At 38.7% G+C, this 16,726-nt stretch overlaps 1 protein-coding gene across 1 annotated transcript in view; it reads right to left on the bottom strand.

Moving 5' to 3' along the window:
• The window catches only part of LOC145269057 (androglobin-like), a 245,402-nt gene that overhangs the window by 188,477 nt on the left and 40,199 nt on the right, over positions 1 to 16,726 (bottom strand). The window contains exons 10-13 of the mRNA XM_080124658.1: positions 15,646 to 15,742; positions 9,074 to 9,115; positions 7,046 to 7,167; positions 1,983 to 2,163 (exon numbers count right to left, since the gene is read on the bottom strand). Coding sequence (XP_079980784.1) covers positions 1,983 to 2,163; positions 7,046 to 7,167; positions 9,074 to 9,115; positions 15,646 to 15,742 — 442 coding nt within the window. The remainder of the gene's footprint in view (positions 1 to 1,982; positions 2,164 to 7,045; positions 7,168 to 9,073; positions 9,116 to 15,645; positions 15,743 to 16,726) is intronic.

Below are 16,726 nucleotides of genomic sequence, written 5' to 3'. Positions count from 1 at the left end.
CAAATCCCAAGAGCAATAGGAGCCTTCTATCATGTCTGAAAGTGACACAATGTTCGACAAGCGAGATCGGAGATGCGCCACTGTAAAACTTATGCTCTCTACCGGTCCAAGTTATGAGAATAAGACCATTGCCAGCACCCTCAAAATGTAAATCTGGACGGTTCAATGCTTTAGAGCATAGCTCAACAAAGTTTCTAGCCATGGTTATGCTCTTTGGTGTGGTTTCAAATGAGGGACACATCATGCTACCTCACATCTTCAAAGTCAGCTTGAAAGTCAACACCGAATTGTTCCTGGATGGGCTGAAGAGTGTAGTGATCTTCTGGTGTAATCAGGTGATTGCTGGCAGTCTTGGGTGTGGCAGCAGGACTCATCACCGGCCCACAAGTCCAAAGAGATCCAGGCTTGGTTTCAGAAGGAGTGCTACGACTTTGTACTCTTCTCTCACAGCTTCCCTCCTCCCCCGATCTGAACTTGCTGGACTACTTTGTTTGGTCATATGTCGAGAACATCACACTGCCATTCGCTGGCGCTTGTGTAAAGGCATGATCCCAGTTCTGGACCTAAATCAAGGTGGCGCTTGCAGCTGAAGGCGGCTACATTGAATAGATGTCAGCTCTACTTTATAATTAAGTTACTTGAATTGATTTTTTTCAATAAAAGTTTTAAAATAAAGTTGTAGTATTGTTTTCTTTAAGGTGACAAATTCATCGTTCCACCCTGTATAATACGAAACAAGGAATATGGATTAAAAATGATTATTTCCTTATTCCATGGAGTTTCAAAGAATGGTTCTTATCCTCTTATCTTTAAATGATTTTAATGCCAATGTTATTTCTTCATGATGTTTTACATAACATTTTTTTATTCTAACATGTTAAATACGAGTTGATCGATGTTTCCCTACAGCATTTTCTATCTAATTTAATAACACAAAAAAGGCTTTATACGCATAGGCTTGTACACACCACAAACGCATATGTAAATTCGATGGCAATATAATAAATCTCTAATTTATAATATAAATATCACCTGTTTGTTTAAATGTATGTATGTATGTATGTATGTATGTTTGTCTAAAACTTTTGACAGAGGGGATGGATTTTCTTGATATCGCTGTCGGTTTGAATCTCGACCCTTCAGACAACAAATATCCAAAAATTGGCTAAAAGCATTAATTTTTTCACCCTCAACTGGGCACTTTTCTTCAGGGAGGGGTTGCTTTTTTCGATATTTTCGAAAGTCATCCACTCTTTTCGATTTACTAGCCTTAATTTAAACCTTCGCCACTCCGGTTTGGCGATAGACGCAACAGCAAAGACGTCACATTTTTTTTCATATTCTTTTCCTCCTTTGCAGTATGAGTTCGAGCCTGCCTGCCTACTACCACTTTTTTTTTGCTCAACACACACCTTCCAACACTCGGGCAACGCCGGGTACCCAGACTAGTTCCATGTAAGAATAGCAATACTTTCACAGACAAAAACATAGAAAGAGCAACATACGAATCCAAAGAATTAATAATGCAAAAAATCTCATAAATTGCAAATAAATAAATAAATAAGTAACACACACTCCCACATAAAATGTGATGGCACCACATAAAATGGTCATAAAAGATGAAGAAAAACACTAACCAGACCTTCACTGGAAGAGTACGGAGCATACTAATTACTGAGGAAGGCTTATTATCACCTAAATCCCAGAGGACTAAAGAGGAAACAAACACAAAATGAAATTTAGTTATATCTATAATCGCCAGTCCTGTGTAGAGATCTGGTGAGTCAATTTCTTTATTGTATGCCCTAAACACTCAAGTATAAGTCCTAGTATTAAAACTTATTGTAAGAAATGGAGATATGATATCCCCGTTTTCAATTTGGGTGTCTGGGGCCAATGCCTCACCACTCTCTTACCTCCTCCTATGCGTATCGCTGACCATTACACATTTAAAGTTAGATATTGTGAACATTGTTTTATACCTTTAGGTTCGGATAATGGCATTGCCTTTTTCTTTCTGGGGCGGATAAGTTTCCACCGTGGAATCACCTCTTCTTTGGGTGGAGGTTCAAGAGGAATTGATCGTGTCTGGGTCAGCCACACTGGATGGGGGTGCAAATAAGAAAAGCCAATTTGTCGTAGATTTTCACTTGCACTGGCCTGCTGAAAAATAATAAAAAAAGGAAAACTAGTTTGGTCACAGCATTCAAATTGTAAAGAATGAAACTTGAATATGGACTTAAAAAATATTTGTCATAAATGGTAACGCCCTACAATTTTATACTGTAGTGTTATAGTAAAATTAGTCTTCAATTCCATCACATAATATATGAAAAAGGATTTTTTAGGGTTCGTGCTTTTGGGGCACAGCCTAAGAAAATAAATAATTCAACACAAGCTTCTGATACAACGAACACAACAACTTCAATAAATGTAACAAAGAAAAGGTTTATTCAGACGAATGTTCACAGGGAGACATTATCCCTGGGTACAAACTGGACTGGCCACCTGGTGCTATCGCGGTAGTTATTCCCAGTGGGAATCGTCGATACCGGATGAAATAACGCAGAGAGAGAGAGAGAGAGAGAGAGAGAGAGAGAGAGAGAGAGAGAGAGAGAGAGAGAGAGAGAGTAAAGAAAAGGGTCCGATCCGCTTGGCGTCTCTCTCGGTAAGAAAAAGGTTTTTTTTCTTCAAACCGGAAGCTGTCTGATTTCCTTAGGGGAGAGAAAGGATCAATGCGCCGCACCCCTGATTGGTCAGTATGTGGCCAAATAACGCAGGGGAAAGGCATTGATTCGCGAAAGAAAATAGTTCCATTTGTTTCTGCTACAATTTACTTTTTTTCTCTATCTTCTTGCCCACGTCTTCTCCACTCCTATTCTAAAAATTCTTGCTCATTACTATTCCAAAGAAGAGCCTGCCTAATTCTCCTTAACCAATCAGATAGATAAGTAAATAAGGATAAATAGATACAGATAGATATAGATATGTAGACATATATAGAAACAAGTAGATAGTTATAGATAGATAGAGATAAATAAGTAGAGATAGATAGATAGATAGATAGAGAGAGAGAGAGAGAGAGAGAGAGAGAGGGGGGGGGGAAATTGATGAAGAAATACTGAGAAAATAAGAAAACAAAAGAGAGAGATCAGGCAAAGAAAAATGAGAATGCTAGAGAAATATAGTGATCGGTCGATATATATATATATATATATATATATATATATATATATATATATATATATATATATATATATATATATATAACTACTTCATTTACTCACATAAAATTAATATACGAAAGTATAGATTTATGCGTAAACTTTAAGTATTTACTTCAAAAGTGCTCAATACGTAGGTAGAGCTAATTAGTAAGTTATAAAATGTATATGGCGATTAAGCTACACTGAATATTCCGCGTTTCATCCACTCTAGGATTCTTCAGGCCTATGCGCGAATTCTGTAATTTGGACATATGAAAATTGGGCAAAATCATTTTTCAGTCATGAAAGCAAGTTTAATTTATTTGGAAATGATGAAAAAAAATAATATAAAGAGATGTATTGGTGAAAGATTAAGTGCAAAGTGTACTAAGAAAACTGTCAAGTTTGGGGGAGGAAGCGTCTTGGTATTTGGAATGTTTTTGTTTGTCGTTTTTGTATGCGCATCTTCTATTGAAATTTTACTTAGCCAATCAGCTTTCTAGTATCCACCGTGCCCTTCCTATCAGCCAATGAGAATGCATTTATCGGACAAAGGCCTATTTGACCTCTGGTTGACCTGTTCCTCAGTGTAGCTTAATCGCCATATACATTTTATAACTTAGTATATATATATATATATATATATATATATATATATATATATATATATATATATATATATATATATATGATTACTTCATTTAATCACATAAATTAATATACGAGTAAAAAAAACTTAATTTGAATGCGACTATCTTACTTTGAACATTCTGAGTGCTGTTTATTTTTCGGAAATAAAAGAGCTTTATAGTTGGACAAAAAAGATATATAAAGCTGCAAACAATGAGTTTTGCAAGGACTTTACTTTATTATTTTCAATTTAATAATTCAATGCATATATTATCTTTAATTCAGTCTTGTGTGTTTTCTGTGTTTTTTTCTTTCAGCATTTTCAAACTTCGGCAAATGGGAATTGAAGCACTCCCTTGCCAAAACACTTGAATAAACAACAGAAGTTTTGTTTCTATTTACTTGCCGCATCACGAGGGCATAGTTAGACACAAGGTCAATTTTTAATCTGGAGCAAAATCCGCTCTCCAAAAAGATGAGAATAAAAATAAAAAATTGCCTCAGTCTAAAAATACTTCTCCTTTACAGACCGACAATAGAATAGACTAAATGTAGCATCAGAACAAACACTACACTTTGTTCCTCTATAGTCTTGTTGCATAGCTGACACATAGCAGTAGTTTGTTCTCTCTCATTATTTTCATCTTCCTTTTCTCTTTAATAATGGCACTTGTAAAAGTTATTAATAAAAACAGCACAAAGCATTTCAGGTTTAATAATGCTTTCAGCGTTTGTATTTTTATTGTCCAGTGTGCATGTATAGTACCTCAAGTCATCCACATAGGAAAAGATAACAAGATTTTATAAGCTCATCTGCTAAGTGCCACTGGCAGCTTCCTGAAAACATATTTTAATCTTTCATGTAACTTTGAACGGAATTTTCCGATTTTGTATTACTCTTGCCCTATGTTGAAAATTCCGTTTTCAACATTATTTTTACATAGCCACATTTAATCTCCCTTCTTCTAATTGTAATTGCAATATTTATATTTAGTATCTACTGCCATCTATATGTGTTGCATAGCGAAGGTTGTTTGTATTGATCGTTTTGAATGACACTCAGAGGTGACCTAAAAGCAGAAATTAATGAAATCACGTGACTTCCAGTCGGGTTTGTTCTATCTCTTTTTGGCTGACAACTGAAGCAAGCGGAAGCGTCCTGCCTATTCCTGAGAAGACATATACAATGTAGCTAGATGCAATTAGACAAGCGATCTATTTGTCTGTCTGCCTTTTTCTCTCTCTCTAACTATTACCTCAACTGGAGAGAAATTCTCCCCGCCCCCTGCCATTGTCACATGAACAATACACTTTTCAAAAATGAACTTTATTTCACTTTCCCAAAGTCTGAGATATGTCCGTCATCACTATCGATTCACCTTAGATATGTCCGTCATCACTATCGATTCACCTTAGATGGTCAGCGCCAGGTACGAATCCAGTTGGTCCATTTGTCATCAGAATTTTCTATTCATGCGATGAAAAAAACAATTATTCCGTACCCTTCCATTTGACTAATTTTTTTTTCAATGAAAAAATATTTCTCTTAATACGTCAATGAAAACTTAATTTAAAAAAATTGATAAGTCAATGAAAATTTAATTAAAAACTAAAATTATTCTTTTTGTTGTTACGAAGAAAATACGATTAATGATTATTGGACAATTTTTTATGAAACTTAAAGAAAATTCAAGTTTAAATCAAGAAAAATAAATCACTATGAAGACGTATTTCGTCAAAATCTAGTTGTTTTTACTTTTAAAATAAATGCAACATTTTAAGAATAAAATGTTGCATTGTATTGCCTTCTTAACTTACAAATCCTAATTCAAATTTACACAAAGCTTACACTAAGAGAAAATACGAGGTGCCTTCAATAAGTTTCCAGACTTTTTTGTACAGGCATTTAAAATTGTCAGAGCCTCTTGACATTTCAGTACGTCATTGCTATACATCTTAGATGACTGACCAATTTTTATGATTTCAGGTTCAAATAGATAGCTACAGCAGGAATTGGAATACACTCTACTAAAGTCTAATTGTCACAGTGATGTCAATTGTCACAGTGTTGAAATTTTAGATGTAGGTTACCTGGACATGGAGTAAACATTTTAATTTGATTTGAGCCCTAAACAATAAATGTTAAGGAGTCAAAATTGGGGTCAAATTTAAAAACATTTGACCTCTGCTGTCTCTACCAACTTTTCTACATGGTAGTTAAGGAACCTTATTATATAGAAAGGCAGTAGAGTACATATGCACACTTTTTAATATATACATATGCACATAAAGTTATGAACAGCACATAGGGTCCGAGCAAAGCCAGGCTGAAATGCTAGTATATCTATAAAAGTTAAATTGTCTGTGTGTCTGTGTGTGCGTGCATTTCCCTACCAAACTACTCTGTCAATTTTCAGTTTACAGACTCGAGATTTGACATAAGGAGTATTGAGATTTGGGAAAATTGTTTTAATCGGTTTTCGGACAGAAATTTGGCTGTCAAGGGGTCAAAGTTCAACAATTTGACCTTTGAAAACTCTACCAAACTTCTTTGCTAATTTTACGTCTAAAAATTTGAAATTTTAGATGTAAGTTAATTAGACATGGATCAAACTTTTTAATTTGATTTGAGCCCAATAATAGTTAAGGTGTCAAAATTGGGGTCAAAGTTAAAAATTTGACCACTGCGGTCTCTACCACATTACTCAGCCAATTTTTAGGCTAAACATTTGAAATTTTACATAAAGTGTATTCAGGCATGGGGCAAGCTTTTTAATAGGTTTTTGGCCGAAAAGTTGGCTGCCTAGGGGTTAAAGTTTAAAAGATTTCACTTTTGCGGTCTCTAGCAAGCTATTCAGCCAATTTTGGGTCTAAAAATTTGAAATTTTATATAAAGGGTATTCAGACATGCAGCAAGCTTTTTAATCAGTTTTTGGGCAAAATTTTGGCTGCCAAAAGGTCAAAGTTGAAAGAGTTGACCTTTGCAGACTCTACTAAACTCCTCTGCCAATTTTGGGTCTAAACACTTGAAATTTTAGATGTAGGTTACCTGAACATGAGTCTAATATTTATATATATATATATATATATATATATATATATATATATATATATATATATATACACACACACATAAAGTTATGAATAGTAGATAGGACCCGAGCAAAGGCGGCCTGAACTGCTAGTTTTAAAGAAAGAAAAGGCCGTACCATTTCTTCAAGCATGGATACTTTGTTCGGATCATATGGAGATCGATAAGTTGCAAAAATTATAACTTCATTGTCTTTTGAGGATACGCCAAAATTCTTTTCATCTTCCATCGGAGTTTTATCTTTTAATTAAAAAAGAAAGGATATGAAAAAAAAAATCTTTATGGAACAGATCATTTTTAACATATATTAACATTTGTGTAATATTTTCAATAACAAAACGAACGTTTTTATACATACATGCGTTTATATGTGTTTATATGTGTTTGTATGTGTTTATATGTGTTTATATGCGTTTGTATGTGTTTATATGTGTTTATATGTGTTTGTATGTGTTTATATGTGTTTATATGTGTTTATATGTGTTTGTATGTGTTTATATGTGTTTATATGTGTTTGTATGTGTTTATATGTGTTTGTATGTGTTTATATGTGTTTATATGTGTTTATATGTGTTTGTCTGATGCTGTCACTTCTCTTCATCGGTTCTGCTTGACGTATGGCTGTTAATCTTCTCGTCTGTTTAACTTAGACGAATACAACTTATCATGCAGGAAAGACACAAGGAGACGTTAGCTGAGAATTTTCATAAATGGTTTTATTTAGAGAGAATTGACTTAGGAGGGAATAAGAGAAAGAGAGAGAGAGAGAGACTAATATTATCTTATTATTTATTTTTATTTTTTTACTTTCTAACTTAAGTGGCTGAATTTAGTGACACATACAGACAGAGAACATTGAGGTGACATTCCACTTAGATTATCAAATTGTATACATTATTGCTGGTGCCTCATTCGCCCAACTTATCCAGTTGTCAATTTTTCACTCTTCCTCTCCTCCGTTAACCCCTCTACCTATCCCTCTATTTTTCCTCCATCAAATCCATTCCTCTTTCTCGTTTTAATGTGTTGAAAAAATAATCTACTTCATTTACCTAAGCTTTCCATTTTAAATGCAATTCCATAATCTCATATTTATTGCTATTGAGCAACAGAGAGTAGAATAAAACACAATGATATTCTTGATCCTAGATACTTTTGCTCCCTTACCCCACCCGCTTTTGTAGTACTATGAAGAGCAATGATGTTGATAATGAAAATAGTCCAAAGAGATTTAAATGTAATATTGTAGTTTATATTTATTGTTCCCGGACAACTCCAAGAACAACAAAAGTTTACCCTATTCCTTATAAAATATAATAAGGTAATGTTAATAATGATACTTTGCCCCACTTTTCTCTGATTATCTCTCCTCTGATCTTGAGCACGTGGTACAATGGGGAAAGAGGTGACTGGTTATTTAATGCATCTAAAACTAAGCTAAGAAGCCAAGAAGAGACGTTGTGAACCTGTTTCTGCTTTATCGTTATTTTCATGGCAAGTGCTCGTCTGAGCTCTAATCTATGGTCCCCCCCTCGCCAAACTTTCATAAAAAACAGTCGTCTAGCTGAACCACTATCAATAATTCCCCCCACTCTTTATCTGTGCCTAAACCTAAACGTAGATTCCATGAACAAAGCTTCTTTCTTAGAACTGCACATCTGTGAAACTCTCTCCCGTTTCCATGATTTACAACTGACTAAAATTTGGTCGTCTTCAAGTCCAACATAAACAAATTCTTGATGAGCAGTCCTCTTAAGTAATCCAATTTACCAAATTTCCACTACAAACGATTACTATGATATTGTTCCATTGACTACTGTACACTCATTAACCCTTATCCTCGAGTGACCTCCGGGCCCTGATAAGTGGTGAGTCCTATGTAAAAAAAAAAAAAATTAAAAAGAAAACAACTCAGAGTAAAACAAACGTTTCAGTTTGGCAAATATAATACTGTAATGTTAGTAAGGAGGTCTTGATATACACTTGCAAAAAGTAAGACTAATGTTAAAGTAATGTCTCTTTGCTGGCCTAAACAACGAGCTGTGAATGACATAAATGAATATCTACTGAATTAAGTAGAGAAAAATACGGAAACATTTATTTTTATGAACTTTTAGTTGCGTCATTTCTTTTAGTTCATACTTACTCGTTTGCTCTTTTTCAGCTTTGTCTTTCAAGTCTTTGGTTGCTAATAAAAAGATTAAAAAAATAGTATCATTTACTGCATAGATTCATTCAATCTTAAGGTTTTGTAATCTATCTATACGTCCTTGTGGCCTCCATCTCTTATAACTGAATCGCGATGTGATTCCCAAGAACGCTAAAAAGCAAATGGCTCTAACTGCTTACCTTCTACTCTTTTTCTGTTGGAGTTCATTTTCTTCAGTACTTTTAAAATCAAGCAAGTTTCATTTACTTGATATGTTGTTGCGTAATGCTATGGCTATGATAACAGGTGATAGAGAGTCTTCTCGGAAGATTCCTTTCTACATTCTTATCAGTTATGTGTTGTCCTCCAGCTATCAGCGGTTGTTGTTGTTGTTGTTGTTGTTATTATTATTATTATTATTATTATTATTATAATAATAATAATAATAATAATAATTATTATTATTATTATTATTATTATTATTATTATTATTATTATCCTATAAATTTGTTGTTTTTTTTTGTATGTGTGTATTGATATTCCAATCAAAAACCCTTTTCCTATTCATTTAATGTATCTATTTGCTTCCCCACCAAAGAAAATTAGGCACAAGGCCGTTTTTAGTGTGGGGTAAAAACCAGCTCCCCTAAAAGTAGGCAAAAAGGGGGCACTCTGGTTACCAAAAATAATAATTGTCCCAGTATAGAGGGTTTCCCCTCCATTGACTGGTACAAATTACCCTAAGTGCAGCATCTGCAGAACAGATACTACACTTTGATCCCGGCCCGAAGGCCAAGAACAACAGAAAAAAGGCAAGGTATTTATTTGCTCCCCCACCGAGCAAATTAGGCGCAAGGCCGATTTTTAATGTGAGGAGTGAGGGGGAAATGGGGACCAACTCCCCGGGGAGTAGGGGAGCTGGATAGTGACAATTGGTGTGAAGGGTTGCCCCTACATTGACCAAGGTCTTATAATGGTCTTTGCTTGCAGTATGTATTTATTTGCTTCCCCACTGAGCAAATTAGGCACAAGGCCGTTTTTTAATGTGGAGAGAGAGGGAGGGAGGAGGGAAAAGGGGACCAGCTCCCGATAGGTGGGAAATGGGAGCTGGATAGTGACAATTGGTATGAAGGGTTGCCCCTACATTGACCAAGGTCTTATATGTAGGGTTACCCCCACATATGATCTTTGCTTGCAGTATCTGCCGGAACAAATACTACACTTTGATCCCAGCCCAAAGGCCAAGAACAACAGAAAAAAAGGCAAGCCTCTTTTCTATTTATTTAATGTATTTATTTGCTTCCCCACCAAAGCAAATTAGGCACAAGGCCGTTTTTAATGTGGGGTAAAAACCAGCTCCCCTAAAAGTGGGCAAAAAGGGGGCACTCTGGTTACCAAAAATAATAATTGTCCCAGTATAGAGGGTTTCCCCTCCATTGACTGGTACAAATCATCTTAAGTGCAGCATCTGCAGAACAGATACTACACTTTGAGATATTAAATCCTTTATTCATGTTGAAAATATATTGAAAATCAACAATGAACAAAAAACTTAGGCACATGGCCAACTCAAAAGGGGGGATTGTGGGGGTCGTTGGTCATCCTTGTCACTCCAGAACTAAACAAAATCCAAAGTTTCTCCCAGCTAGTATCTTCTTTCACCATAATACCGCATTCACCCTTTCATACTGGGAGATGTCCTACTTAACTCCGAATTTTTAAAACATTTTTTATTGACGTGTAAAAACAAAAAGATAACAACAAAAATGGTACAATAATTCATTTGTGTTGAGGGTGGGGGAAGAAAAAACAAAAAGTGATTAGTAGGACCCTCCCAACCCCGTCTAGTTGATAGACTGCCCGTTCCACTAGGTTTGTAAAAGGAACCTCGCTTCTGCGGGTCAGTCTCTAAGTGGGGATGCCCTCTAGATGGGGGTGAATGGAGAAAATAAAATTTTGTGGGTAAAGAATGGGGGTTAGTTTTATTTCTTTCTCTCTAAGATGAGTGAAATTTAGAGGAGGGGGTGAAAACAAAAATTGCAAGAAGGAGGGGGTGGGGATCTTGGAGGCTTCCTAATTGGGAGGGATGGAACACACACTCAGCTAGCTGAGAGGTTACTTGTTTAATTTTACTTTACGGAACTGCGTGTTCCACACCTAGGCGGGGAACACATATTCAAATTTGGCTCCTCTTCGTACACAAAGACTTGCTACATGTATCCATCTTCTGTCAAATGCCGTGCGATGCAGCCTTCTTTTATCACATCTGATCTTCACCCGTAGTTGGTGTTTAAAGAAAGCGATCAGATCCTGATCAGAAAAAGACCCCCCACCCCGGCAACCTTGCAGATGCGACATCCAAATCACCATTCTCGCCACGGCCAGGATCGTAACGTAGACCATTTGTCTTTCCCAGTCCCACGGCGGCCTCACGTTGTCTACGACATTGGATACGGTAATTGGGCGAGGATGCTCAGGATCGATGCGAGCCATCACCTCGCTGACATACAAGCAGTACCGGCGGATCAGTCGTTTCCACGGCCGTTGTCCCACAACGGGGACAATCACGCAACTCCAAAAACCCGGAACTGCATTTTATGTTGTTGAGTGGAAGTGCATTTCGGGCCAATCGCCAGGTCAGAGAGAACTCAGAATTGTTCAGATGACTCGAACCTGGTGCCCAGCTTCACGCAGAGCGGATCTCACTCTGCTGCCAACCCAAATGCGTGCATAGCGGGTCGTCGGCGGTCCCCTTCACTAGATACCTCTACGGGTAGCAGTCACAAGATCGCTGGATCTTGGTAGTCGTTTTAGTTCAGCTCGGCACTCTTTCATGTAGGCAGATTCTCCCCGCGGCCTGTGACGGCTATCGATAGAAGGGTCGAGAACAAGGTCGGAGAAGGCGGCAGTAACCATGCGGTGCCATGGTTGGTCATCTTGCATATAGTGGCTCAGGAAGGCCAGCCTTTCAGCGTCTCGATGACACTTCAAGTCCGGCATTCCCAAGCCTCCCTCACACGGATGTTGAATACAGACCTGTCTGCTCACCCAGTGTCTTCCTCTGTCCCAAGGACAAGAGTTCGACAAGAGCTCTTAGGTGTTGTGCAGGCAGGGGAAGTACAGCCAGTTGGTAAAGGATGAGAGGAAAGATGTAAGTGGTGCACGCCTCAGCTCTACCCTTTAAGGAAAGTTTCCTAGGAAGCCACGAATTGACTGCAGCCTCCACCTTTGACCGTACCTCCAACCAATTTTTGTCAAGCTGGAGACCCGATCTGAACCACATGCCAAGGATCTGAACCGGGCCATCCGTCCAGCTGAAGGGCGCCGGGAGGTTGGCGTTGCCACCCCAGGTGCCCAACCACAGTCCTACCGACTTGCTGCGGTTTATCTTGGTCCCTGTAATTCTTTTGAACCGAGCAAGCACCTCCGAAACGATCTCGATGTCTCTGAAGCTTGACACAAAGACCGTGATATCATCGGCGAACACGGATACCTTGGCGGCTGAGCCACCGGGTATTGCAATTCCGCGCAGGGCCGAATTTGTCTCCCCACGTCTCAGCTTTTGGAGGGGGGCAACAGCGGACAACTCTGACGAACTGACCGAGAGATAACAAAGGGTTTCAAGCACTTTCTGTGGGCTGTCAATACATCACAGAGATCCACTTTAAGTCCGGTTTAAAACCTGCGGCCTCTAAGACAGATGCCAAGAAACGATGGTCGACCCTATCGAAAGCTTTGGACTGATCTAAGTTGATCAGCGCAACTTCTGTGTCGTCCTCTATCCCTCCCTCTAGGATCATGCGGATCAGATGCAAGTTGTTCTGAATCGATCTCCCCTTCACAGCGTAGTTCTGTTCTGGTTCAACCAACTCGCCGGTAACAACCTGCAGCCGATTCGACAGGACCTTGGCCAAAATCTTCAACTCTGTGTTCAGAAGAGTTATGGGCCTGTAATCGTCTAACTCTTCCCCACCATGCCCGTCACCTTTCCTCAGCAATGTGATCACTCTCTTGGTGACTTGCCCCGGGATGGATCCCTGAGCAAACCAATGGTTGAACACATCCGTCAGAAGAGGCAGAAACATGGGCGACAGCCTCAAATACAGTTCGTATGGCAGACCATCGAGTCCCGGCGATCTGTCACAGCTGACCTGCTTCAGTGCAGTAAAAACCTCCCACTCCGTCACCGCTCTAGCCACTCTAGCCGTCTCAAGGCGGGGAGAGTCAGCCAAATAGTCACTATACTCAAGGACCGGAAGATCGGGTTGCTGCATAAAACGCTACTCGAAATGTTCTTGAAACACCTCGCAGATCTCCCGAGTCAATTTCAGCGTGCACCCATCTGGATGTCTTGCCTTTGCAATGTACTTGTCCGAGCCACGCCTAGAAATTTCACGACGTGCGTCAGTGTTGGAGTTGACTGCTTCATTGCCTACCTTTTTAAGCCTAGCTCTGACTACTTGATCTTCATAACGCTCACTATTCTCACGCAGAAGGTCCTGCTTAGCTAGTTCCTGACTAACCCTATCACCCTCCCCCATAGCCCGGGCTAGTTTCTGCTCTAGCTTCTTCTTCGTCTTGGCTTTATCTAGTACGAGGCACTGGGCATACTTGATGGAGAAGGTTCTAATTTTGGCTTTTAGATCTACCCACCACTTATTCCTGGTAACCGCCCCCACTAGTGCTTTTTGAATTAATTCTATTAGCTTCTCTTGGAAGTCTTGTATCTCCAGAAGGGAGGTGTTTAACTGCCAGTGAGCCACTAACTTAGGCCTATTTCCTAGCTTCAGCCGGGCCATAACTAGTTTATGGTCCGTCTGGCCTAGCCAAGTGAACGCGGGACAAGATAAGAAGTCTACTTCACCTCTCCTAACTAACATCCTGTCCAAGTAAGTGTTTGGATAGGAGGAAACGCTATTGGTCCACGTCCACATCTCCCGCCCTGGATGCTCGAGCCAAAACCTGTCGACCAGACCGCATCTAGCCATCAGATCAGCCAGGCTGGACTCGCACCTCTCCGATCCTCTAGCATCACCTCCTACCTTATCTATCTCGGGATCTAAGATGGCGTTCCAATCTTCCATTAGCACTACCTGCTTCCGACAATCTACAAATGCATCAAGCTGATTGAAGAATGAGACCCTCTCACGACTGGTGCTGGGTGCATGAAACGCGATCACCTGAAACACAGAATCTTTTACGGCAACATCGGCCACAACCAGCCTGCCCACCGCGTCCCTATGAACAACATCGACCGTCGCCGACAGGGTACGTTTAACCAGCACAGAAACTCCTTTCCCCCGCAGGCTGCCATATGCTGAGAAAACCTCAAACCTCAAAATCTCGGGCCAGCACCTGACAGTCCACAGAGAAAACGAAATGCGTTTCCTGAATCGCAGCCACATCCACTCCCAGGGACAAGAGATTGTGCCAGAGGCAAGCCGCCCGGCCCGATAATCTCAAGCCCCTCGCATTCAAACTAGCCAAATTCAAAGCCATGGTACCTACCTTAGGGTGTGTCACACTCAGCTCCAAAGTCAACCGGGGAGAGGACGCCGACGTTATGTGCCATGCTCAAGGTGGTCAGGTTTTTCATATCCTGACCTTCTCTCGCAATGCCGCCAACGTCCAAAGGATAAATTAATTTCATGGCCCTGTAGAGTGATGGATGGACCAACACTGGGACCCTTCCCTTGTATTGTTTTGACAGTTCGTCAAGAGAAGGGTCATTTTTCTTCACCAGTTCGATTCCCGGAAACGCTCCTTCAGCAGCCTGCAGCCTTGTCCACAAGTTGGTCTTGAAGGCCTCTGGAGTTCTGGAAATTTGAGGGGATATTTTACATCTTTCCCCTCTATCTGTTTGTAATCGAGCAGAGGTTTTAAGTTTTTCCTCTGCCGATGGGAAATACTTCAGTAATATTTGTGTAAAAAGCTTATAGTAAACACAAACTTCTTTCTATATATATTTATGTATGCGTGTATATTTTTAAAAAAATTTGCCTACCAAACTCCCATGTTAGTTTTTCGTCTACAAACATAAACTTAATATATAGGGTATTCGAATCCATGCACAACTTTATATTTGGGTTTTAGCTGGGGAAAATTGTTGCAAAAGTGTAAAAATTAAAAAAATGGAATTTGCCAGGTGAAGGTCAAACAATTGCATTACAAATATGCATGTGTAACGTAATAGCTATTGGTTTATGTTTCAAGTTTTAGCCTTGCAGCAAACATGTCTTCATAGGTCAGGCATTAACGTCAAAGGAAAAAGTACATCGTAAGCTAAACGTTTTGGTTTCAATTCTCAATGGTGGCACACGAGTCATTTTTTTTTTAAAACTTTTTAAATCATGACTAAGATGGAGTCCAATGTAATATAATAATAAATACAAAATCTGCATTAATCAAAATATCATATTTAAGCGTATTTTACGACCAGGCTATTCCGGGCGACCTGCTAGTTATTATTATTATTATTATTATTATTATTATTATTATTATTATTATTATTATCATTGTTGCTGTTGTTTTTTGTTTATCCAGGTAAATAAAAAAAATATACTTCTTACATTTAACTTTCTCCTTGAATGTTCCTATTTTAGATTCGACCTTTTCCACAGGTGTTTGCTTTGAAAGGGTCTCCTTTATTTTCTCTTGTGTAGTTTCCTGCAAAAGGAAGACAAGTGTTTATAGGTGCACAATCAAAGAACCATACAGCAACAGCACTAAAACAGTCAATCTATAAAATTCTGCAAACAAGGAAAATGCAAAGTCATGTTTATTTACATCATTCGTTGCAAAAGCAAGAGAAATCGATATGAATAAATATACAGAGAATTTTAAAAGAGCCGAGAGAAGGTACAGAAAAGGACAGAAAATAGATAGCAGAGTATAAATAAATCCCAGCACTAAGCAGCTAACCAAGCACATGCACACATGTGAACTTGAATGCCTACTAGACACTGTCCTCGAGTGTCTAAGGTCACTCTGTACAAGGGTTTGTCAGAAGAACCTGGCATGAGGATACTTTTCCATAGAAGTATGTAAACCTTGACCAAATATTCAAAATCACATAGTATTCACAGCCCAAATAAGATCTCCTTTCTACGGCTAACCCACATTGGCTTTTACTAGGAATGGTGCACCTTCTCCAAGTGATTTTACCTCAAGTAATAACACGAAGCTGGATACTCCACCAGACTAGATAAATTCTTGTCCTGGAATCCAGTAAGACCAAGAGACCAAAACGAAAGATATACTACAACATATGAAAATGGTTAAATGGGGAGAGGAAAATTATGTTCTCAATTTCTTTACTAACTCAGTCCTTCGGGTCAAGTTCAAAGTGTAGTATCTGTTCTTCAGATGCTGCACTTCAATTTCTTGTTCTCTCTCAGTGGAGGAGAAATCTTTCACGACTGAGACAATTTTTTATTTTTGTTCATTTTCTCGACGTTAAAAAACAACTCTGGTGTCTAACTCTGTCCCGTAAAGTGGCATTGTAAATAGGTACTCAGTGTTTGAAAGATAAAGGACTTAAAAGGAACATTCGAATATCTACGTATCTCATATAGAGTTCAAGTGTTAGTCCCAGGTCGTGGGCCACTTGATATCTGAGAACTTCGACCGAAGTAAAATGAAACAAAAAAG

This window comes from Euprymna scolopes, chromosome 45, assembly GCF_053919585.1.
Source record: "Euprymna scolopes isolate OS-2025 chromosome 45, ASM5391958v1, whole genome shotgun sequence".
Taxonomy (NCBI): Eukaryota; Metazoa; Mollusca; class Cephalopoda; order Sepiida; family Sepiolidae; genus Euprymna; species Euprymna scolopes.
Note: the sequence above shows the minus strand (reverse complement) of the source record. Positions and strands in the feature narration are given on the sequence as shown.